This window comes from Strix uralensis, chromosome 6 (genome assembly GCF_047716275.1).
Source record: "Strix uralensis isolate ZFMK-TIS-50842 chromosome 6, bStrUra1, whole genome shotgun sequence".
NCBI classification, from domain to species: Eukaryota; Metazoa; Chordata; class Aves; order Strigiformes; family Strigidae; genus Strix; species Strix uralensis.
The window spans coordinates 6,967,320-6,991,377 of record NC_133977.1 but is presented as its reverse complement, the minus strand read 5'-3'; the positions used below and the strand labels follow the sequence as shown (position 1 = coordinate 6,991,377).

The 24,058-nt window shown below is 42.2% G+C and overlaps 1 protein-coding gene across 9 annotated transcripts in view; it reads right to left on the bottom strand.

Moving 5' to 3' along the window:
* Window positions 1-24,058, bottom strand: part of ERBB4 (erb-b2 receptor tyrosine kinase 4) — a 645,851-nt gene that overhangs the window by 208,894 nt on the left and 412,899 nt on the right. For all 9 annotated transcript variants that reach the window (XM_074872586.1, XM_074872588.1, XM_074872592.1 and 6 more), the window contains exon 4: window positions 9,396-9,530. In XM_074872586.1, coding sequence (XP_074728687.1) covers window positions 9,396-9,530 — 135 coding nt within the window. The remainder of the gene's footprint in view (window positions 1-9,395; window positions 9,531-24,058) is intronic.

Below are 24,058 nucleotides of genomic sequence, written 5' to 3'. Positions count from 1 at the left end.
CAACTTCATTATATCACTGGGTGTCATGTATTCCTCCATCTTCAGTTACATATGCTTGGCAAAAACTATTCTTTAAAATAAATGTCTTCTGTTATTGTATTTGTCTTTCAATTTTAGGTAAAGAAATAAATTCTGTCCTGACTAGATAGTCCTTAATGGTACAAAAAGCAACCTCCACATATGCTGAACAAAAGGTGGTTGAGGGACTTTCTGGCTGTCTATATTCAGCTCTAACATAAATTTTCTTTCCAACTGAGATATCCATGAAACTGTAACTGCTACTAAAACGCAATGCTGCAAGCCCTTGAAGTGTGTTCCACACGGAAGGAGCTTTCACAAAATGGTTTAGTTATTTGTGGCATTTTATCGAAAAGAACAGCTTCTCCTCCTGGCTTTGCCATGGTGACACCAGCGGCAGGGAACATATTCTGTACGGAGACCACCTGTCTGTGGAGGCCCCATTCGCTGGTCTCCAAACATACATTTAAAATGTTAATTGAACTTCAAGTAATAACCTCAATGAAAGGTTATAATTTAACAAACTCTGCAATAACAAATGTCTTCAGGGTATACTTTCTGGAATGCCATTTTCTCCGTAGGTAGTTTCCAATTTAGATGTACACCAGAAATGATACACCAGCTATTCTGAAAGTTGGCTTTAAGTGTGAATTAGTCACTTCCCTCTTTTCTTGTTGCCAACGTACATAAATATACTGCTGTTACTCTGGCCTTCTGTAGAGCAAAATCCTTGTACTTTGAAAAAGCACAAAATATCTTGCAGGAGTAACTGGACAAAACACGTTTTTCTCACATGTGTGTTGGTACTGAGGGCTTGGGGGTTTGATTTACACATGTGCTGGTTTTGGCTGGGATAGAGTTAATTTTCTTCATAGTAGCTGATATGGGGCTATGTTTTGGGTTTGTGCTGGCAACAGTGTTGATAACACAGGGACATTTTAGTTGTTGCTGAGCAGTGCTCCCACAGAGCCAAGGCCTTTTCTGCTCCTCACCCCACCCCACCAGCGAGGGGGCTGGGGGTGCACAGGACGTCGGGAGGGGACACAGCCGGGACAGCTGACCCCAACCGACCCCAGGGATATCCCAGACCGTGTGGCGTCATGCTCGGCACATACAGCTGGGGGAAGAAGGAGGAAGGGGGGGACGTTTGGAGTGATGGCGTTTGTCTTCCCAAGTCACCGTTACGCGTGACGGAGCCCGGCTGCCCTGGGGATGGCTGAGCACCTGCCTGCCCGTGGGAAGGGTGAATGAATCCCTTGATTTGCTTTGCTTGTGTGCACGGCTCTTGCTTTACCTATTAACCTGTCTTTGTCTCAACCCAGGAGTTTTCTCACTTTTACCCTTCTGATTCTCTCCCCCACCCCACCAGGGGGGAGTGAGCAAGCGGCTGGGTGGGGCTTAGTTTCTGGCTGGGGTTAAACCAGGACACCATGTCTTCATTATTTACATGTAATTATCTCCTGTTACAGGAGCATCCCCTAGTCTAAAGGAAAACTTTCCTTTTACTTACATCTTGACTGCATTCCAAACCTTTACTAACTAATGGTACTTCCACACTTGAGGGAGAGGACTCCATCCTCCCTTCCACTCTGATCCAAGACTCCCCATTTCACCAGTGTGGCTTCCCAGTGGAAGCAGGACTGGTCCTGTATGACAGTGTTTTGGATGGTCAAGTTGAAAACTGGTGTGCACATATGTAGCATTTTATACAATTTAGTCACAGCATAACTGAGAACTGGTAGAAGGTTGGGACCTTTGGGAGAGATTGCAAGGATCTGAGGAACACCTATTTTTCATAACTATCACATAGTTACTTCAGAATTAAATACCCAATGGTTTGACCTGAGTATAAGTTGCCAGATAAGTCACTATGTGCAAAAATGATCCTTTTCTAATATTGCGACTAGTGGTACAAAAAATGAGTTACTGTGCTCTGTGAAGAATTACAAGGTCACTACTGAACATTAAATCAACAGGCTGGCTACCCGTCAGACCTCATTCTGTAGCTGCAACAAATGGCCATACACAAATTCACCTACATCCCTTGCCAGCAACTCCAAACACAGACTGTTAACACCCAGTGGGGAACAGGGCTTGTCACTTATACAAAATTCCATGCAAATATCAATTTATGCTTTATGTGAAACATACTACAAGAATACACTATGTACGCTGAAAAGGATGTATGTGTATCCATGTGGCTGATTTCTCCTATACCAATTTAGAAAAATGTAAGGAGCTTTTGGCCTTAAACCAGTCTGACATAAAGAAACTTTTCTACTAAGCTAAGTTTCTTCCAAATTGTTCCCATTTCTGCAATATTTTAAAGAAGTATCTTTTTAGAAACTGTATTACTCCTTTTGCTAGCATGTGGAAAACTTTCAGTAGAACATGGTCCAGCAAATGCTCAGTTATCAAGGCTGATGGAGTAGAAGGTTAACCTAAATAAAGCAACTCACAAAGACAATATCACAGAGAAAATGAAGGCGGGGGGGGGGGGGGGGGGGGGGGGAAGTATATGGAGCCAGCACTGACTCACATCAACCAAATACATACTATACAGAGATAAGTATGTCAAACTGAGCTATAATGCTTCCAAACACATCTGCACGCCGGTAAGGTCAATCACAGCCTGCACTGTCTGCACCAGGAGATCAGAGCTGACTTCGTAAGCAACTGTGCAGCTGGCTAGCCCATTTTCTGTTCCTTTAATTAAAATGCAAAGCACTGGCTAAATGGTAAACATTTAATTAGATTTGTCTCTATGTTTCAATATTAATAAAACACATGAAAAATGCATTAAGAGCCAGTTAATTGGGGGCTCTCCAAAAGTAGCTGTAAATGAGCAATTATAATACAATTGGGGTGTGGTTCTCCAGGGATCATTTCAGGGCTGACGCTTTTTAATATTCTAGCCAAAGGTTTAGAAATTATTTAAAAAACCCAGACAATAAAACATACGGATGACAGGAAGACTGAACTCTCAGCAAATTACAATGAAGAGCAGCCAGAATTAGAGAGCGCACCAGGCTGGCAGGTAAACTGGAGTCACTCACACCAAATGTCTTTTATATAGCCAAACACAAGATTGCATATTTCAGAATAAAGCATACAGGCTACATTTTCTGGAAAATGGGGAGTCTAAAACAGACAGATGTCAGAACTGCCTGAATACCAGGTTCCTCGTGTGAAGCTGAAACACAAAGGATACAATTTTTACTTCTACAGGATATTGGTTAAACAGTAATAAAACGCTATGCTATACACACTTTGGTTTCCACCTCCTAAAAGCACACTGGAAAAAACACTGATATTTTACATTGATGAGCAACTAAAATTATTCTGGGGCTGGAAAGAAATTCCTCACTGTGAGAGATGTGAGACCCTCTATCTGTTTAACTTATGAAAAAAAAATCAGGAGGTGAGCTGATTACATGGTACATGCCATTTCTGCAGGGAAAAAATGATGGCTACAAGAGACCTCTTTGAGCTAGCTGGAGAAGGTGTAAGATGCAACAACATCTGCAATTTAAAACTGTGTTCAAGTTAGAAATAAAGGCAGTTAGTGTTTTTTCTTTTAATATTAGGGAAGTAACCAGCTTCTGAAGGGACGGCTGCACTTCTGCAAAGCTTCAGACCGGTGCCAGGACTGTATAGAGGACTGAAGCGCAGCGCTCACCCATCCAGTGACTGCAGGAGCTCCAGCCACGCCAGGGCTGGGGCTGCTTCTGAAATGCAAAGCCCGTCTGGAAGATACACTGTGGTTAGGAAAGTTACTGAGCTCAACGCCACACAAGAAGATGATGCTTCAGGACCTCCACAAACAGGAAATCAGAGCTAATGATGATTCAAGGCTTCTTTTGCTCTTGAAAAATCTATGAATCAATAGGTAAAAAAGAGGGGAAACATTTTAAAGTAGTGTTTCCCTTGAATACATCATGGAATTTACTGAATCACAGGTACACAGCTGAAGATTGAGCCTTTTCTTCCTATGCATCATGTAACAATGTGCAAGTACTTCTGCACAGCTCAGAACCTGGGTGTTTTTACATTATCAGGTGCAATTAGATACAAAGCAATGACAGAGAAGTACTATGTTATGAATAGTAGCAAGTAACTGAAGTTGTTCTGCTTGAAAAAATGTCTTGCCAAAAATTCCAGCTTTTTTCACAGCTGACAGAGGCTCAGTCAAAAAGCCAGACCAAGTCAAGGGAAATTTTTCTACAGATCTCACTGCACTTCAGAGTCTGAGCAGAAATTTCAGTTCAGGAGAATTCTTTAAAATGGGCTTAATTTTCACAGTTCAGTTTTCACAACTCTGGGCACATGCCAACATGCAGTCCAGCATTTTTCTTGAGTAATTTCTTGAAAAGCAGCATTTTTTTTAAAGTTAATAACAGAAAGTAATTTTAAAATCTTTATTACCCAGTTACCAGCTCCATCATGAACATGCATCCATATAGTTTCAGTATTTTTAAATGCATTATTGATTTATTTGAACCTATGCAAGTGACCTCAGCAGAATAATTCAAACCCTTCAGTTTTTTTGTGAAACAAAATCTCCAGGTAAAGCTCCACTGAAAATTCTGATTTAATACTGCAGTCCTTGTCAAATCCGGCAAAAGAGCACAAAGGGGGCTAGTCCAGTTTCTGCTAACAACAAAGCCAAGAAGAACATTGAGGATGCAGATCAAAGCAGCTGGGTTTTCACTGGACTTTCCCTAAAGCTGGTCAGAGGACCTGTCTACCAATCCAGAGGCATTTTAGGCAAGAAGCCTTATCCTTATTTCCTGCTTTGTTTCTTGCACCATCACTGGGAACTGCACCTCCGGTTTCTAGCTCTAGCTCTTCAGTTAAGGAACTAAATCCAACAAGTAGATGTGGTAACAGGGGAATATGCTCTTGCAAAGCATAGCTTTAGCATGCTTGGCTAATGCTTGAATTTATGACATTTTTGAAAGGGGAGAGAACAGATTTGCAGCATTGCAGAAACAAATTCAGTAACATATATCTAAAGGGAAGATTTTGTTCCTTTTGTTAAGCACTTTTGACATTCCCACTGCAAAGTGCCCAGCTTAAAAACCCCAGGCTGATAGCGTTGATTTCAGGTATATGGAAGAGAAGGCTGCTTTCAAATTACAATTAGTTTTAAAAGCTTCAGCTACAAGATACTAGTATGGGAAGGCTCTGCAAACAGTAAATACTAGTATTATTTCAGCGTACGAGTCAAAATGCCGGGCACAGAGGTATGTCCTTGGAGGGTTGAAGTATGCTTGGTCCCTGGTACAACATTTGTTTATTACATTTCAGCAGTACACGCTGAGCTCTGCACTGGCAGCCACTGGCTCTACTCATCTTAACAGTAAGGCCATGTAATTCAAAGGCCTCTAACACGAGCTTTTCTGCATGCATTTGATCAGAACATGAAGCAATGGGTAAAATGCATTTCAGGCCAAAGAAAAAGAAAAAAAGGAGAAGCAGCACTTAGGATTCACACGTCTGCAGTGTTTCTATCATAGCGGTTAAGACGCTGTGGCCTTTTCAACTGGCTTCTTAACACTGATTTGACAATGAAAGCCTGCGAAGAAGGGAATCAGAAAAGCTTTATTCCCAGAGTTCACTGGCCATATTCTCTTCTGTCTAGCACTGATGTAAATGAAGGGGACTGCCAGAGTTGGCAAATCCAAGGTATGAAACAAGCACAGAGGCAGGGGACTGATTTTATTTCAAAGCATCTTCATTTCACTCCGCCCTTTTGCCTTCCTCCTCTGCTGATTGCCTTGGAGCAGCAGGAAGGGTTGCAAGTGAAATTATCCCTGAAGTGGGACCATTATCAGCTCTTCTGTCTGGCTGGGGAAGAGCACAGCACAGGCAGCTTGCAGTGCCCGCTCCCTCACGGGGGAAGAGGAACGAGGAGCACGGCTGAGCCCTGAGTGCGCACACACGCTGACACACAGGTGCTCCCACTACAACACTGCATTTAGACCAACCTGCTGAAGTCCACTCTGGCATCGGAAAAAACCCGGCAAGCACTGGGCTCTTCTCTGAAGGTGGGCCCTTGTTCTTTCAGACATGTAGACACCTTGGAGGAGATTTTATGGCTGCTACTGATGGTTGGAAACAACACCAGCGATGCCAAAACACCAAACTGGTTTAGGATTTAGGACCTGCTGGAATGATGAAGTATCTGATTCTGACACTCACGGCAGTTCACAGCCTTTTATCACCAAAATATTCTCTGCCAGGGAGCACTACAGAGGTGGTCACAGTGAAACAGCCCTAACAATTCCTGGGCCATAAACTACCGTCCAGTCCTGCCAAGCATGGCTAAACATGGCACACAGGCCGATGCATTTACCTTGGTCTTACACAATCACACATTTACACTACTACTAGTATGGACTTTGTTGAGTTTGACACAGAAGGTTTGGTTAGTTTACATTCCCAAATTGATGTAGCCTCTCTGACAGACCTTCTCCCTCTCCTGTAAAGGTTTTTAGATAAGCAGTAAACCCCACTCATTCTTTTCAAGATATTCCTACATGGCAAGTCACAGAGGGCTTTCCTTGACATCTCTTGCACTTAGGATATTCTTGGTAATGCCAAGCAATGTGTACTTACTCAGTTCCAACAGACTCAGTCAAGATTTGCATTTGATAGGAGGCACTTCAGACTTCAGCCAATTTAATAGTCACGCAAAATAAACAGTAAATACATAGATATGCTGGATCCAAAAAAGCATAAGTCACAGTCTACGCAGAAAAGTACCAAAGACTTTGTAACGCACTGAGCATCATTTTGCAGCAGTGGCAAAACAGCAAAGCTGGGCCCAGCAAGCACCCACACTGCCTAGAGGATTATGAAAAGTGACATGTGAGCCAAATCTGAGAAGCATATACCTTATTTAATGATACTCTATACTGATTTCCATTCTAGGGTTATAATTCAATGTTCATTTCTCCAAGTCCTTTCTGCACCAGTATAAATAACTTGTCTTAATTCTTCTGTAAGCTACCAGTACAGCACATTCCCTTTCTCCTACCTCTTGACAGGTAGTAATAAGGTTCCACATTTGAGTGATTTCATTTGAAGGCTTTTTTTTATATATATATATATACACACACACACACACATTGTGTGTGTGTGTGTAATACATGCGTGTACACACACAGAGCTATTTAATTTTAGGCTATTTTAAATGGTGATTTCTGTACCTGAATTCTTTCTTTTCCATAGCCTTAACACCTTTGTTAAACCATTTTAGCTATTTGTTGACTTTCTGTATAATGGGGTTTAGATTTTCACCTATGTAAGTTCTGAAGACAGAAATGGTTTGGATTAGCTAATTTAATCAAATTTCACAGGACTCATGAATAGTGTTGAGATGGAATCCATTTTCTTGTAGAAGGAGACTTATGATTATTAAATTAAATACAGTCCAACTGCGCTCTGCTCCATTCCAAGTAGGGAAAATTAAACTAAAATTTGGATGGTTATCTTAATGAAGCTGCCTGGGTACATAGCTCTCAATCATCATTGAAATAATGTTTATCAGGTTTATCAAGCACAAATGGCAAAGCACAAATTGTTCCTTCCCTACGTTTCAAAACAACTCAAAAGGAATGCAAAAATGTTTTAAGAAAACTGGACTTAGGTACATACATTCTTTCATCTTGCTGTGGGAGCTAATATTTGCCTTTATTACTTTCAGGGTGTGATTCCAAAAGTACCCAGCACTGATCTCGTTCCAATTCCTCTGGAATCACCAGTAAAACTTTTGTTAGCTCCAAAAGATAGTATTGATGTTGGTTGCTTTTTGAAAAGAGCTTATTACCTTGGTGTTGCAGAAACATTTGTCTTGAAGAACTGCCAAAGGTTAAAAGAAAACCCAATAACAGAACAAAACAGAGTAACAACATAGTCTTTTTCTTGTTGAAGTAACGACTCATAAAAGGGTACAGCCATTCCCTAACCTTCAAAGGTTTTATCAGTTCTTCTTAGAACTGATCATCACCAGTGATGAGGTTTTTTAATATGCAAATAAGATAGCTGGTTGCATTAGAACTATGTCATGTTTCCAGCCAGAAGGCAGAGGAGATGAGCCTCAGCTCTGCAGTTGGAAGATCGAGGAGCAGTGGAGTTTGGCAGGCTCCCGGAGGAATCTCCAGTATCTCCAGTAGCTGTGCTCTGATTTTGAGGGTAGCAGGTGAGATAGACAAAAGCAAGTCAGCCTTATATAAAATTTATTATACCACAAAGGACTTGGTTAAAAACAAGTTGCTGGTTATAAATTATGGGCACTCATCAAATGGTCTTTACCCAGAGTCTAATTTTTTTTTTTCTTAATTCCTAAGATACAGCTGAAGACCTGAAATCTGTAGCAGAAGCTAAAGAGGCAATCAGTCATTTATACATCCTTGAGGGACACCTTAGGATATGGTAAGCAATCCAGAATGTCTCTATATCTGGAATGCTCAAGATATGCAGACAATGTGTCTACTGTGGTGTCACTTCTGACATCAGATATAAACTTGTTCCCAGCCTATACCTGAATTTCAGTGTTGATACATCCTGAGGGTACTGTTTAATAGCAAGGTATTAAGTTTGAATGCACTTTAGTATCTCATGGAATATTTTACCTAAACACTTTGTATCACTGTCACCACCATTCACTAGAATTCATTATTGCTACAAGAATCATCAAAATACTACTGAACGTGAATAACTCTAGGGAAGGCAAACAGATAAACGGATCAAACAAATTAATCAAAGTACATAGATACTGCAAGTTTGAAATTGAGAGCATTAAAATAGAATGTATTAAAAACAGAGAAGTACTGGCTATATTGTAAAGAGCAACCCATTCTCTGCAAATTCTCTCTCTTTCTTTACAGGCACAAGACAATAGGATAACTATTTCTTTGAGGTTCATTTCTCATCTTAAGTCAGAATATCCACGAGCTTGTACCATAATTACTCCAGCAGCTAATTATGATGCCACAGACAGACCATTGTGACTCAAGGACCAGCCTGAGCAACAGGAACAAATGCAAAGCAAACAATAACGTCTGTGCCTCCACGGCAGCACAGTGGCTTTAGCAATAAATAGAAAAAGGAATATGCAGAAGAGAAAAAACAGATCAGAGAAAATTCAGAAAATGTATGATGTTCACAAATACTCTCTACAGGCAGTGCTTTTAAGATTAGATTAAGTGTTCCTACAAGGAGTGTACAAACTTTGAAGAATGCAGTGAAGAATGCAGTGAAAATTTACAAATACAATTCTCCGTAACAGAGGATCAGGGAAAACTTGTGGTCATATTTATACTGTTTCACGCTGAGCGGATGACAAGGCTAAGAATAAAACTGGTACTTACATCCTGAGCTGCCATTCGTTGGAACCAAAGTGAAGTTGGAGGCCCAGGGGTTACGCACAATATCCTGCCAATGAATGGTGTCTGCAAAGCACAGAAATTTGTTCTGGCCAACATACACCCCTCCATTCAGTATTTCTGCATAAAAGAACAAGAGAACATACTTGTAAGACTTTAAACATACAGCTGATTACATCTATTGCTTTGTGTGCTGGGGAGAGAGGGCATCAAATTTAAATGCAAAAAATTCTCGCTGTAATCTCAATACTCTGAAAACTGGAGGGTAAGGAGCTTACAGTATTTGTAAACAGGAACCATTAATTTATATGCAGAAGAAACCTGATGAAGACAGCCACACAGTTGCTAGATGAGTTACTAGGTTTACCTGTTGTTCCAGTGTAATCAAGTATGGAACAGTACTGCTATTTGTGTGTAAAATAACCTTCAAGACCTAACTGACTTTAAAACCGCAAGCAATCAACCATACCATGCTGTGTTTCATTAATACGTGTGCACGCCTAAAACATACAATAAAGTAATGTGCTCCGCTGGGGTAGGAATTTTCTGAGCCCACAGTACATGAGAAAGGTCCAGTCATCATAATGTCTTGAAAAGCATGTTTTCTGATCAGACCATGCTGCTGTAATAGCATGATCCAGAATACTGAAGTACTCCAAATCTCAAATACTATGATCCAAAACTACCACTGATATGCCTTGCTGGAAGCTTTGTGTTGAAGGGAGATGGTTTCTGAGCAGATGAAAGGGTTTTTTTTATTTTTTTTTTAATTTTCACGTTTATATCACTTTGTTTAAAAAAACAGCTTGTTGCCCTGTCTCTAAAGGCTTGATTTGTCAAATCTCAACATGAAAATGATCTTACAGTTTTTGGTTGTAACACCGGGGTTTCTTCTGGAGCAATAACTTGGTTTTTTTACCCTCTGAACTCTTGTTCAAATTCACAATTTCTCTACTTAACCTGGCTCTCATATTTCCAAAGCAGAGGACAATCCATGTGACTTTCATTAAAGTTAACGGGAGCTATGCAGCTAAAACCTCCTGCATCGCTTAGTGTCAGAGATTCAAGCCTCAGCAAAGAAATGTTGAAGGTTAGTTTCTAATGGCACCTTAAAATGACATGAAGTGGTGCTATACAGCTGGGAGTGTCACACTTCTCACAGAAACGTTAAGAGTAAAACTTGACTATGGTAGCAATGATTAAGGTCATCTGATAGTCCTCATCTCTCAGGAAAACCTTTAAAAGCTGTAGTGGGAATATTAACATTAACAAATAGCCAGGAAGGAATTACTGTGTATTTTTTTAAAAAAATTTCAGTGTTTACAGGCCACAGCATGTAGAGGAGGTGGCCCCGAGGAAAAGAACGTATTAAATAAAGGATCATCTGTAAATACATCCTTCCACCATATTAATCAGTTCAGAGTATTACTATTTCTTAGAAACCTCTGGTTTAAAAGCTTGGCTTTTCATTGAAAAGGGGCTTAAAAATGAAAACAATAATAATCATCTTATTCAAAAAGAAGTCTGGATTAGAGATACAGCAATGATCTGTCTGTATGATATTCTTATGATCCCTGACGAAACCCATACAGCATCTGCTAGTAATTCTGATCTGGGGAAAAAGTGGGACTTAGTCTTCTAACTTGAAACTTGATAGTGATGATTTCTCTGTGTTATCCCAGCTATACAGGATTACCTAATCCATTATGGCCCAGATTTTGACTAAAAATAACACCTGACAAGCCACAAAAAACCTGGAAAATCTACATCCATAGTTTCTTAAACACTTGCACACAAATCCAAATAGTGTCACTATCAGTTGGTACATCTGAACACCTGTCACTGGCATAATTTCCTGGGTTTTAGAGCATTCACTCGCAACAATACCTATCAAATTTTCTTTTCTGCTAGGAACTTTGATGCATTCTTGTACAGCAGGCAGCATTTCCCTCTAAAAGTAATTCTAATAGTTTCAAATTGTGGAGGTAGACTTTTTTTCAGCATAAAAGTAACCAGAAAATGTCCCGTGCTTTTCCCATGATTTTCTAAAAGCAAACATGGAAAATGTTCTGACTTCACTCATCACTGAATAATAAGCATTTTTCCTGCTGCTCTTCTCCAAAAATGTGATGCAGTCGTTATTTGCCCTACACTGTACCATTTTTTCACAGGTGACAGGATTAAAGTTTACAGGCCTGTTCATGTGGTGAGGTGCTAATAAACCTGAGTAATAATATCAAAGATGGGTTCTTACAGATATTAAATAACCCTGAGTTCAAAGTTTAGTACAATCTTTAAAGTACTTGTGCTTGTCTCTTCCTGCTTTGTGGGATCCAGATTCATTCCCTTTCTACCTTCTCATTCCAACCTGCTATCCTACTTTTCTTCATGCTGAGTCCTTGGCATGTGTAAATCAGCACAGATGCATTGGCTTCATTGACTTAAAACTCAAATGCGTTTTGCACTTCTCTGCCCTCTCTTAGCAAGAACAATGCCTGGAAAGACCTAATAAACCCTGTTACATGTTAAGCAAATGAAGCACAAATGTAATCAATATACAATAGACTTACGGTATAATGAATTCATCATCTTAAAGTCATCATCTCATTTTAATTTACAGCACTGAAAGTGAGAGATAAAGTTAAACAATAGACAGGAGGAGAAAGGCAGGCATCTCTGCCTGTGCAGACAAGCTAGCAAAGGAAACCAGGCAAAAGAGCTTTCTTGTCCTGCATGCAACACCTGAGGTGCCTCTTTGCTGAACTCTTTCCAAGGTTGGAGCAGGAAAGAGAATGACAAGTCCCCTAGGGAATTTTGTGATTTCTACTGCAAAGAAAGAAGCTAGTTCTTTCCAAAGAAACACTAAAAAGGACTGCTCACCATGGAATGTATTTTAAATGGCATTTTGGGGTGAGTAATTTTTATCTTCTAAAACAATTTTTCACGACACTGGAAAATTAGTCTAAGTACCACACTTCTGCCTGGGATAGGAGGCAGAGCACTCGGCTCTCTCAACTGCTGCCTGAAATACCTACTGTGCTACGCTGGCAGCAAACATTACCCTTGGACTTCTATGCTGCTCAGGGATGCAGAGTTACAAAAGGCGATTTTGAAGCACAAGTCCTACTAGCTTTCATTGGGAAAAGGGTTCCTAAAGGTGTCAGACAATTTTGGACGCCTTGTTGTAAGGTACCAATGGCCACACTTAAAAGAGTACCAGTATCCCATTTTGGCACCAGGGCTGCAGCTGGTGCTCTGCGCAAAGGAGTAGCTCCAAGGTCTTTTGTCACTTGATTCTGAAGTGAATGCAAAATCTTACCATCTTCCTTATTAGAGCTACTTTACTGGCTTAAAAGCAGTATAATTCTGTAACTAAAGTTATATGAAAATAAATCAGCAAGTGCACTCGTCACTGACTTCTGTCATTATTTTGCTTATTGCTGCCAAATGATTGTGGGGAACTTATATCTGCATATTATTAAAATTCTATTAAATGGTTATTTATTCAAGAAGCTAAATCAGAAATGTATTATCCATTATATCTGCTATTTTCTTGCTTCCATTAGCCCAGTGATGAAGCAGAACCATTACCGCATAACTTTGGTTACCTACCATAAAATACTTAAGATACTAACAGGAGAAATAGAAACATACAGGTCTCTGGCAACCATGAAACATGAGTAGCTCACACTTTCCATAAAGTGCCATGGAACACAGCTAGATACATCACACACATACTTAGTCTGCTCAATTCAAAAAAGTAGTAAATTCGTAACACCTGTTCTAATAGAATGAGTTTGGCTGGAGTCAGTGAAACTGTGTTACCAGACACCAGAAGCCTAAGCTCACTGTAAATAAGGCAAAGGGATGCTGGCTCTGCGTGTTGTCTGTTTAGACCGGAGATGGGAAGAACTCTTCATCCATCTGTTAAAAGGGCATTTCCTTCTGCTGACTTTTTCTTGTGTACAGTGTAATCCCTCACAGTCTGTTATCTATTATTTATGAAATATGTATTTATTTCAAACGCAGATTAAATTAGCAAAATGTGTTCACATCCTGGAACGTATCCTGAAGCGCAAGTAACTCGTGTGTGTTGATACGCAGTGGGGGCTGTAGGCACCTATTTAGCAGTAGAATCTGGTTCTAAAATTGTTATAAAATTGATTATAAAATTGCTATTGCTATACAAGGTTGCAAATTTAAAGCTCTTCTCTGGTGCTATAAAGCCAGCTGGCACAATGAACCGGGAGAAGGCATAGCGAGAGGGAAAAGAACTAGGTCTAAAGTGGGCAGAGAAAGGGGAAGGAGTTAATTAGGAAAAACTGTTGGGCATGTCCACTGTAGCCACTTCAGAAGCAAAACAGAAGATATCTTATACCTTCCAAGCTGATTGTCTGCTAAGGAAATGGCTGTCTTTTACACTACACCATGTAGAGGTATGTATACTCCGCACATACATAACGCATGTTGATACCTTAATTTCCAAGGTTAGCCTCCATTAGAGCTGAAGCATCTTTGCATACTGACAGTGCTGCATCTTTGCCACCATTACCCAGGTGATAGGGATTTGTTGTCAGATACAGTGCCACTCTCAAAACACTGTCATATTTCACCCAAGATGCTCAATGCATTATCCGAAAATAGCTTTGGCCTGGAAATTTCATGCCAAACCAAGTCTTTTGATCTCTTAGCACAGTTGATTGCTGATGACCCACTGGGAAAGCACTTCATGTCCATCATTAACAGGCTATGTCTTAAAGGGTAATGAGAACTGGGTGCTTTAGGAGACAATAGCTCATCCATCATCAATCAAGATCTGAAGTTTTTATACAGATGATTTAAGAAGAGTTGGACTGTGTAAAATTGAAATGTCACATTTGTATTGGGAGATGGGGGGAGCTTGGTAATGAAAATGAGAGTTTTAACCTTCTCCATTTCAGCTCAATGACCATACTCAAAAGCTCATGGATGTGGAATCTGTGTACCAGCTAGAAGCCCCAGACAGCCTTCGATCTCAATTACACAATTTCAAGTAAAGATTATTTGGGTCATTAGCTGGAAGTCAGTTTCAAGGCTTGATGGTAACAGCAAGATATTCTTTATTTCTATCAAAAGCAGGCAGTGTTATGTGCAGCCTGTGGGTCTGTTACTTCCAACTGCTCAGTAAGTAAGTACATGGGATTGCAGCACCTGAACATAAATCTTCCAAATCTAGCTACTCATTTTGCTGCTTAAATAAAAATGGAGTCATGTGATTACCTTTCGCTGAGTTTGATGGGGTACCCTTTTCACCATTTCACCTCAAATGTGTGTGAAGATGGGCTCACAGGGTCCTTGTGAGTCATTTAGCTACTTCATCAAAGGACAACAGGCTCTGGTCAACTCTTTCTTTAGCGATCTCCCCAGCGGGAAGATCTGTGTCATGAACAGGTTCAGCCATATTAAACCAACTCAAAGAAGACATTTGTATATGCTTGGATTATTCCTATGTCTGTGCATGCCCTGAATTCTTCCTTCTCACAGCCTTATTAAAATTAAGACACCAAATCATTTAGCTGGTTACTCTGTAAAAGGAAACAACGCTGCAAATTATCCCAGCCCTTTGCGGTAAACACACCGGAGTTACAATCTATGTTCCATGACTACCTTATTTTCAGAGAAGTGAAAGGTTGTGTGCAAGTCTGTGTCAGGCTAATGGGCCCCCTTTCACCTTGCACCCTGAGCAGTTACTGAGGCCACTGGGCACATAAAATGTGGCCACATGGCCCCACAGTGTTCAGTGCATGGAGAAAGTGATCCAAACTACTATGAAGAGAGTAGAAACTGCTGAATCAAGGAAGTAACACAAAAAGCCCTCACCCATCCAAAAGGGAACAGTTGGGTATAAACCCAATATAAGATGTGTTTCTTTTCACAAGAAGCAGTCCTGTTCTTAAGTATATTTGGTTTTACTCAACACACTTGGCTTATGCTAAAGGAAATGGTCTCTCTCCATAATCTAGCTAGATTCACTTGTCCTAGTGGCTGCTCAATTTAACGCATCTTGCAATGATGGCAGCAGCTTCTGCCCACTTGGATCTTGATTCCCAGAAGTGTTTAGGCCCAGGTTTACATTTAATCATCTTCTTCCCCTCCATTCTGGAGGAAGCTTCCTGCTCCTGCTTTGACAATGGAGAATAAAGAGAGGAACTGATTCCAAAAGAGAGGAACTGATTCCAACTAACATTATTTCATTAACCATACATCTGCCATCAGTATCACATATCCTTGATGATAATTAACAGCAGGATAGACATAAAGCTGTATGACCAGCCTTAGGGCTGGTATTTCCTTTGTAGATGTTAACTGCAGAAGCAGCAGTAGTTCTTTATGATGTTACCTACTTCCTTTGTTTGCTTGTTTTCCTTCCCATCACTAGCATTTGAAAGCTGTTTTACCCTGTTGACTTTGCAGGTGAGGAGCTTTCATGTTATATATTGACTTTGTTACAAGGTTATTAATTTTCAGAAGGAGATGCTAATTGCCTCCTTCTCTATCCAGCCAAATTCTGATCGTGATGTTAGTGGCCAAGTGCTTGCTTTACTCTTTTCTTAATATAATTTGGGAGGGCTGACAGGTAGCTTAACAGATATATAACATAATATTGTAACCATGCGGCTTCCTGTGGGTTTCTCAAAATCAGGGAGAGAGGCAGGAAAGGGCCTGGCGGGCCTTGTGGGTGGTAAGATAGACATGAGTCAGCAGTGCACCCATGTAGTTATGAAGGGTGATCTCAGAGTGGGCTGCAGAAGCAGAGCCAGCAGGTGAGGGCGGTGATGATGCCCATGTGCTGGGCACTCGTGAAGGTGCAACTGAAGCACTGGGTCCATTTTGGGCACCCCAGTGCAATACAGCTGTTGCCAAACCATGAAAGAGACCAGGGAAGGACCACTATGGTGGTTAGAGGCTGGAGGACTTGTCACATGAGGGGAGGTGAGAGGACCTGGGCCTGTCTAACCTGAAGAAGAGATGATGACTGGGGGAGGGGGTACACCTCTACCTCACGGAGGGCTACAAGGGAACACAGAGTCAGACTCTTCTCAGAAGTGCAAGCTTAAGGACAAGAGGCAACAGGCACAAGCTGCAACATGGGAAACACAGATTAGATATCAGAAAAATATTCTTCACAGCAAGAGTGGTTAAGCACAGAAGCAGACTGACCAGAAAAGCGGTATTATCTCCATCTCTAGAGATTTTAATAAACAACAAACCACCTGATCTATGTCTGAAGTTAGTCCTGCTCTGAGCAGGAGACTGGACCAGATGACCTCCAGATATCCCTTTTGACCTAAATTATTTTGTCCTTCTACATTTATTAATCAACTACTACCACAGTACCTACAAGACTCCATAAGCAACCCATTCTCTCCATTTTTATAAAAGCATACTTCATTTTAAACTTTTATCTACTGATAAGCATTTGGTGATGCAAAACACACATCTGGAAGATAACATATATTTAAAAGCATGTCACGTATGTGTATAAAGAAGTGATACAGCATTTGAAATATAGAACCTATGTCACCGCTGCCCCCCATTTCACGCAAAGGGGACATCTGGTCTAAGAACCATTAGAGCTTTCAGTATGAAAGAACTGTTGCCCTTCGATCTTTTGATCTTTGTTAGGAAAAAGAAAATTGTATTCATTTAAGTCACTGTAACGAATCACTGATGAGTTTCAAATTACTGTCTATGGAGAGCACGACCCATCGCTAGCTCACCCCAGAAGGGACACTCTTGAGCTCAGTAAGAGCAGCAATATGCCAACAGCCAGAAATGAGCAGTCATTTCATTCACAGGAGCCATGACTTAACATTCAGGTAGCACAGCACTACCTGATGGGGATACCTGGGTCCCAGTTAGCAGCGACCTCGCGTTCAGGAAGAGGTGAGCTGGTATGTGCCTCTTCAGCAAGTCCTCTGCTAACATACCATCACTTGGCTGTGCTTATCTTTCAGTTGTTCCAAAAACCATACCTCTGAGTATGGATTTTGAGCAAGGAAGCACAGCTGTGGGCATCTGATTATTCAGAAGTTACTAAAACCTGCTGAATCCAAAATAAATCATCTCTCTTCTGCCCTGTTCTTATCCTTTGGCAGAAAGCCAGCAGAAGGTGCAGAAAGGGAGACAAGGTGCAGCGCACTGGGTGTACCAACAGGGCAAACAAAGTCTCCCTGGTGTCCCAGTGGTCTCCGGAAAGGCTGAAGGCTCTGACAGATACCCCAGATAACCCTGATCATCTTTAATGGTGAGCATCCTGTGGGACATAATGTGGTGTAATAACCTAGAGCAGCTGTATCAGAGCTTGCCTTGCACTCTTTCATGACACAGCCCCACTTTCCGTGTCTCAGTGAAGACTGAACAGACCTCAGTGTCACCACTTCTGCCCTCTTGGAATGCTACCCATGCCCTATAGCTGCAACAACTCCTTCATCTCTCACACTGATCAGCCTCTGCAAAGGTGCAGCAACAACACACAACCAAGCCACCCCTCCTGACTCACCATGATGGCTTCACATTCATTTTTCTTCATCATTTCTCTAGAACTTTTGTTGTGTTTGAAGCATTTCTCCAGATGAATGGTTTCTGCTCCTGAGGCGGAGCATGTTTATTTGCCAGCCCTACAACAACAGGAGTGGCTTCCAGCAGAGTTTCCTAGTGCCTCCAGGACGTTTCCATTGGCTGCAGATTCACCCACAAACTCTACAGAGAACCACCAGTCAAGGCTACATGGAGGTAAGATTGCAGACTGATCCTTCAGCCATCCTCCTTCACCTATGACCAGCTGTTCTGCTAGTTCAGAGTCCTGGTGTACGATACTGGGACCTAAACCTTACTGTCCCACCGCTCCAACAGAGACTCGTCCCACCTTCTCCCTTCCCCAATCTCGAGGGCAGGCAGCCAAACAATCAAGAGAGTCTGAAGAAACATGGGACAGAAGTGCTGAGTGTCCTATTCCAGGGCAGAAAAAGTGGAAGCTGGTGCTCAGAGCCACCTATAATAGGTATGATGTACACTGAGCCAAACTGAACCCTTAAGGAAAGCAACTCTCCACTGAAGACCACCTTACATTTCATATCATCTATGCGGGCCAAATTTGAAAAATAGCACCACGAGTACTTATTTTTATTTTTTCCCCTAAACTTTTTAGAAAGTTCTCTCCTCATAGGATGTTCATATCATTCCTTCTTCCAGGATGAGCCTACATACTTGGACCAATTCACTTCTGTGTTGCCAAGACAGACACAAGCATTTTAAATGCCCTTCCTTGTCAGGGCACTTGCTATATAATATTTTGATCAGACCTGTAATGTTTCATGTCTGCTGGTGGCAGCTCTCAATTTATCTTTTCCATCTGCTGAGATAAGTAACTGTGAGACTACTGTGTCCCTGTTCTCCTGGCATTGGCTCTTTATAAGAGGCATCTCGCGAGTAAATGTTGCCTGACAGTTTGTCTGCCATTGCTGCTGCAGCCTTTCCAAGCAGGCTTTTCACATGGAAGTCAAGCAGCAGTAGGAACATAAACCTCAGCAGGGCCAGGGGCATCTGAATGCAGTAGGGTTTCCCTGCAGCACCCCCAGGAGCTTCAACTCTGGCATTATCTGGTGGTATATTTTTTAATTCTTTTCATATAACCACTGACAAATTCAAGAAGCCTGCTTTCTATCCCGAGCACATCTGGCACTCAGGCCATGCACTTGGCAAACAGACTGATGGCCTTCTGTCTTGGAGCGTAAGTGCCTCAAGTACATCCTGATTGGCATCAACATGCAGAAATTCCTTCTCCCTTCAAAAAAAAAAAAGTTAAGATCTGGATGTAGTGGTAATTTCCTCCATTTTCTGAAAGGCTGTAAAAAATTACTGACTCCATAGAGCCCTTCTCTTTCAAAACTGTCATAATGTGGCTTGGAATAATCCTGGAAGGGTGCCCAGATCCACGTCCAGCTGCATCCTGCGTTTCAGTACAAGCATTTGCATACGGGCTGGTAATTGGCATGCAGCTGGTTTTATGCCAGCTCCAGCAATTGCATAACCTAACTAATCTTTTCTCTGGGCTCGAAAGAGGAGTCTGTGTCCGCTGAGCTTAAAATTTCTGTATGGGATCTGTTCAAGTATGCTCTCACATTTCTATGTCACATTGTTAACCTCTCCTGAGATACGGTGTCGACTCTTCGAAGAGGAATTTTAATTGAAATTTGTCTGAGGTGGGAAGTGCCTGTGCCTTTCCCTGGCTCTCCTGTACTGAAACTGTGCAAATGACATGTTGAAAATCCTCCTCCCGCACAGAGGACTGTGAAGTGACTCTTCGTTGGCTCCTACCAGCTGTAAAGACCTCGGATTGCGTTTTCCCTCCCAGCGCTGTGGCTGGGGACAGCCAGACAGCCAAAAGAAGGCCTGTAAACTGAGGAACATGCACGTTAATAACAGCAATTAGTAAGGCCTTCTTTCTAAGTTAATGAGTTTGACAAGGTCTGAGCCTCAAGTATTCCAACTCATATTTTTTCCCCTTTAACTGCTATAATTGCTAAGAGGTCACTGTCAGTCCTGCTTCTTGCTTTTGCATGCACGCTTAATTCAGGTTTCAAAAATCTGACGGGATGTCAGGGAACCTGTCCATGCTGCTGAGCCCCCGACCCTGTGGAAACACAGCTGAGTGTGTTCCTGCTAACTGTTCTTCCTCCCCAAAACTCGTGTGCCTTCCATGTGATCATCATGTTTGCACACATCCTTTTTGACCTTAATTATGCCCATTTTCTGTTCATCTATTATAAGGTAGTAGTGAAACAGTGGCAACAACTAAAATGTGGCTGTTACATTAAAAAAAATCCAGAGTTCAGGCCAATTTTCCTTAAACTATTAACCTTAAACCGGTTGCTTAGGTGAGGCAAATAAGCACGTGTGAATTCATGCCAAAGTAACCACTTTGGATAGTGGGAGCTAAAGGAATGGGTGACAAGGTCCTAAGCACAAGAAATAGTTCAGGGTTAGTTCATTCAATTTTTTAAGACTACCATCTCTCTCCCTAAGTGTTCCCCAGTTCTTCTGCCCGCTCTTAAAAATGAGCCCTTCTCATCTCCCACCAATCCTAATTTTAAAAATGTCTCATCCTACACATTTAGCTTTTTAAAAGCCACTATGAAAACATCCTCTTCTTTCTTTCCATCAATATTTTGATTGTAACCAACATGGTTGCAAACATTCTCCCAACACACCTCTTTCTTTTCCCAGCAGCTGAACTGCATTGAACCCAAGCTGCTCTCAGTTACGATGCAGTAGATCAAGAGTGATGCTGTGGCCTGGAGTGACATGGAAGTAAAACTGCGGGGAGATCTACGCCTCCATTAACAGGGGACATACTCTGCTCCCAGTAGTGGCTTGTCACATGGTGGACAGTCCCTTTTCTAACTCATTTCTGCTCTGTATCCATGCAACCTTGGCAGGAACAGGGTTGCCTTCCTTGTCATATTTGATAGCAGAATACACTTTCTTCCTGGAAAAAGGATCGGTTTGCTTCCAGCACTTTACCACTCTGCAGTTAAACTAGTCCAAACAGCTTCTGTCTGCAGGCAGCAAAAGCACACAGTTTGTCCTTGTCTACACTCTGGCTAAACTGCAGCTGGCACTGATTGATGATATTTATTTCAGTGAGATCATTTTTAATAATGTAGACAACAGGAGGGACGAATAAGTGCCGAGACCCACCAGTTCCGCCGTACTAACTGCTATCCTTAGCATTAAGAACAAGTCTTAGTAATTTTTTGCCAAAGAGCTTCCCAAATAACCCTATGCAAGAGAAGGAGAGCACACAAACAGACCACGGGCTGGGAACAAAGTCACTTAGGGCAAAACAAAGCAGCTGTTCTCCTGGCTTCAGGGCTCGGTGGGGTAGGGTTCAAGCCTGAATCTCTAACCCTGCATTGCTGTGGTTAGCTTTGTGGCTTTTCTTACCATTGCTTTCTAAGGCTAATACATCTAAGATACAATTTACAAATAAATAAATAATCTTAAGAGATATCCTGAATGATAGCTTTTTTCTCAGTCCACTAAGTGCTGTGCCCCAGAACTGAAGAAATGTTGGTAAAGGGATGGGGATATACATCCAATCAAATATAGAGGGGAAAACATACTCTTCTGAGTTACTTATAACTCCTTTTTTGTTTTTAATAGCTTGTCTTTCTCTTGAGCTTCAGAAGTTCTTGCTCAAATTGCATAGGCAGTCGGTATAAGGCTGCAGAAGTTACATACCTGGCTACTCCTGGTCTTCAAAGGCTACAAAACATCTGTTGGTTGGCAAGAACAATTAATTAGCAAAACTGAAGAGATGATTCCTTTCTACAAAGGCCTGGATGCAGCAGGGGAGGGGGAGACGACTCCAGGGAAGTCAAGCCTTGTGAAGGCCTGTAAGCTGTGTGCCTCTGGGCAAATTCCCAAAACTGAAATCTCAATGAATTTAATGGTTCTTAATTCCACAGGATTTCTAATTACAGCCAAGAGAAGGTAATGAAATGGGATGTAAATGTTTAAATGGAAATAAAGAAAATAAAGAACCTGTCAAATTTGCTAGTCAGTCTCCCAGATACAGCTCCTTGCGTACCAAGTGCCCAGGCTAACCAATTCCACAGACACAGTGACAGGAGAGAAAAATGGCTCCTAAACCATCCTGCCCACAACCCATTATAGGCTGTCTCCTAATGAAGAAGGCCTTCTCTTTCAGCCCACCTGTACAGGTCTGACAAACTTCAGTAGCCACAAGCTGCATCCTGGAGCTTCTCTATGTTAATCGGAAAATCTCCTTCCCATCCTGACTCTCCCCATATGCCAGCTCCCTGCTCTTCTCCAAGGTCTTCTGCTGGCTTTGGGGCTCGCTCACAGCCTCCCTGCCTGCCCTCCAAAAGCACATGGCACACGCACTGGGGGCTCTAAGCCAGGGCCATGTCAGTCCCAGAGCACTGCAGGGAAGCAGCCTCCCTCCCCCTGCCCCACCGCAGCCTCTGCCGCGGAGCACCTGGCACCCACACAGCAGCTGCTGCCACAGCACCCTCCCCTGTGTCACCCTGCCCATTTCTGCCTGTTCCCTGAGCTGCAGAAGACAACAAAAGCCCAGTGCTCCTGCCCACAGAGAAGAAAAGCAGTTTGCTAAATGCCGTCACTGATGTCTCACCTACTCTATTAAACGCTGGCATTTTCCCGTTGCCAGCTCAGGTGAAGATTCCCACTCCTGCAGGGCAAGGGGCTCCATGGTAATTTGAGCAATCCTGATGCTGCAGAGCACGTCAGCAGAGGACCAAGTGAAGGCAGGTAAATCCACCAAGCACTTTGCAGAGAAGGGACGGGTAAGGGCAGTTAGGCTCAGTGCTGTGGGGTGAGCAAAATCTGTTCCAGAGTTTTAAGCCAGTTAATCACTGGCTTTCATTTTTAAACATACACAAGAATCCTGCCCTTCCTTTTTTTTTTCTTGTTTGACACCATTTTAGATTTAAATTCTTAGAAAATGATCCTGTGAATGACCCATCTGTCAGATAGAAACATGTATATATCACTAGCAAGAGACAAGGAAACAACCCCCGAGCACCCACCATCTCCACAGACACAAGGACCTGTGGAGAATTCCCACCAGGAGTCAAGCCTGGGGCGCAACGCAGTGGTGCAGCGTCAAACCAGACGGTGTACCCCCTTCGCGCAGCAGCTTGCAGCACTGCCTCCAGCCCCTCTGCCCCTGGGTTAACCCAGGAGGGGAGGAAGGAGGTAAAAAAGGCTCCAACAGGCACAGCATAAAATTTGACCTTGGCCTTCTGGGCAGTACCATTAGCACAAATCAGAGCCTACGCATGAACAAAACCTTCTCCTCGCACATAGAAAGAGGGGAAGTTCCTAAAACATGTAACATGTATGAAACTCTCATGATATGCCAGAGCAAGAGGCACCATGCTCAGAGGCAGAGGCATGTGTGAGTGATCTCTGGAAATGACACTGTTGGTACACGTGCATTTTGGAAAGAGATAGTACTCTCAGATGAATTGGACCAATATCCACTTAAAACTGTGCTGGTGATTACAGACTTAATTATAGGTTTGGGGCTTTTGGGGGGCCTTTTAAGGCACTTTGGTTTTGTGCAAGCAAAGTTTTCCCACTACTGTGTCAGTCTCCTGTCCCAGCATCCTTCTAACTTAATACCACTCTATGGTTCAGCAAAACTCCCACTGGGGCACTGCACAGGGTGCATGTGTGTTGCCAACTCTGGTCTGCAGTTTTTAGATGTTTGGTTGTTTTTCACTCACAGGCCACGAGCTGCTTTCTAGAGGAGTTTAAGATTGCTGAGAACTGTAGAAGGAATTTTTGGAAACAACAGGCAATATTCCTCATCTCCCTTTCCCAAGGAAACACTGTGGTTTCACAAGAGGAAGCACGTTCTTTACGATGGGGCTTGGTGCTCAGGCCTAGCACAGCAGCACTGCACAGGTCGCAACCAAAGCAGACCCCAGCTGAGGGTGCACAAGAGGGGAAGAGCATCAGCTCCACTACATCCATCTCTCCTATGAATTTGCTTTGTGCGAGACTGTCTCTGAGGGGATAGGCTGGACCATCGGGGAAGACAGAATTGGGCAAAA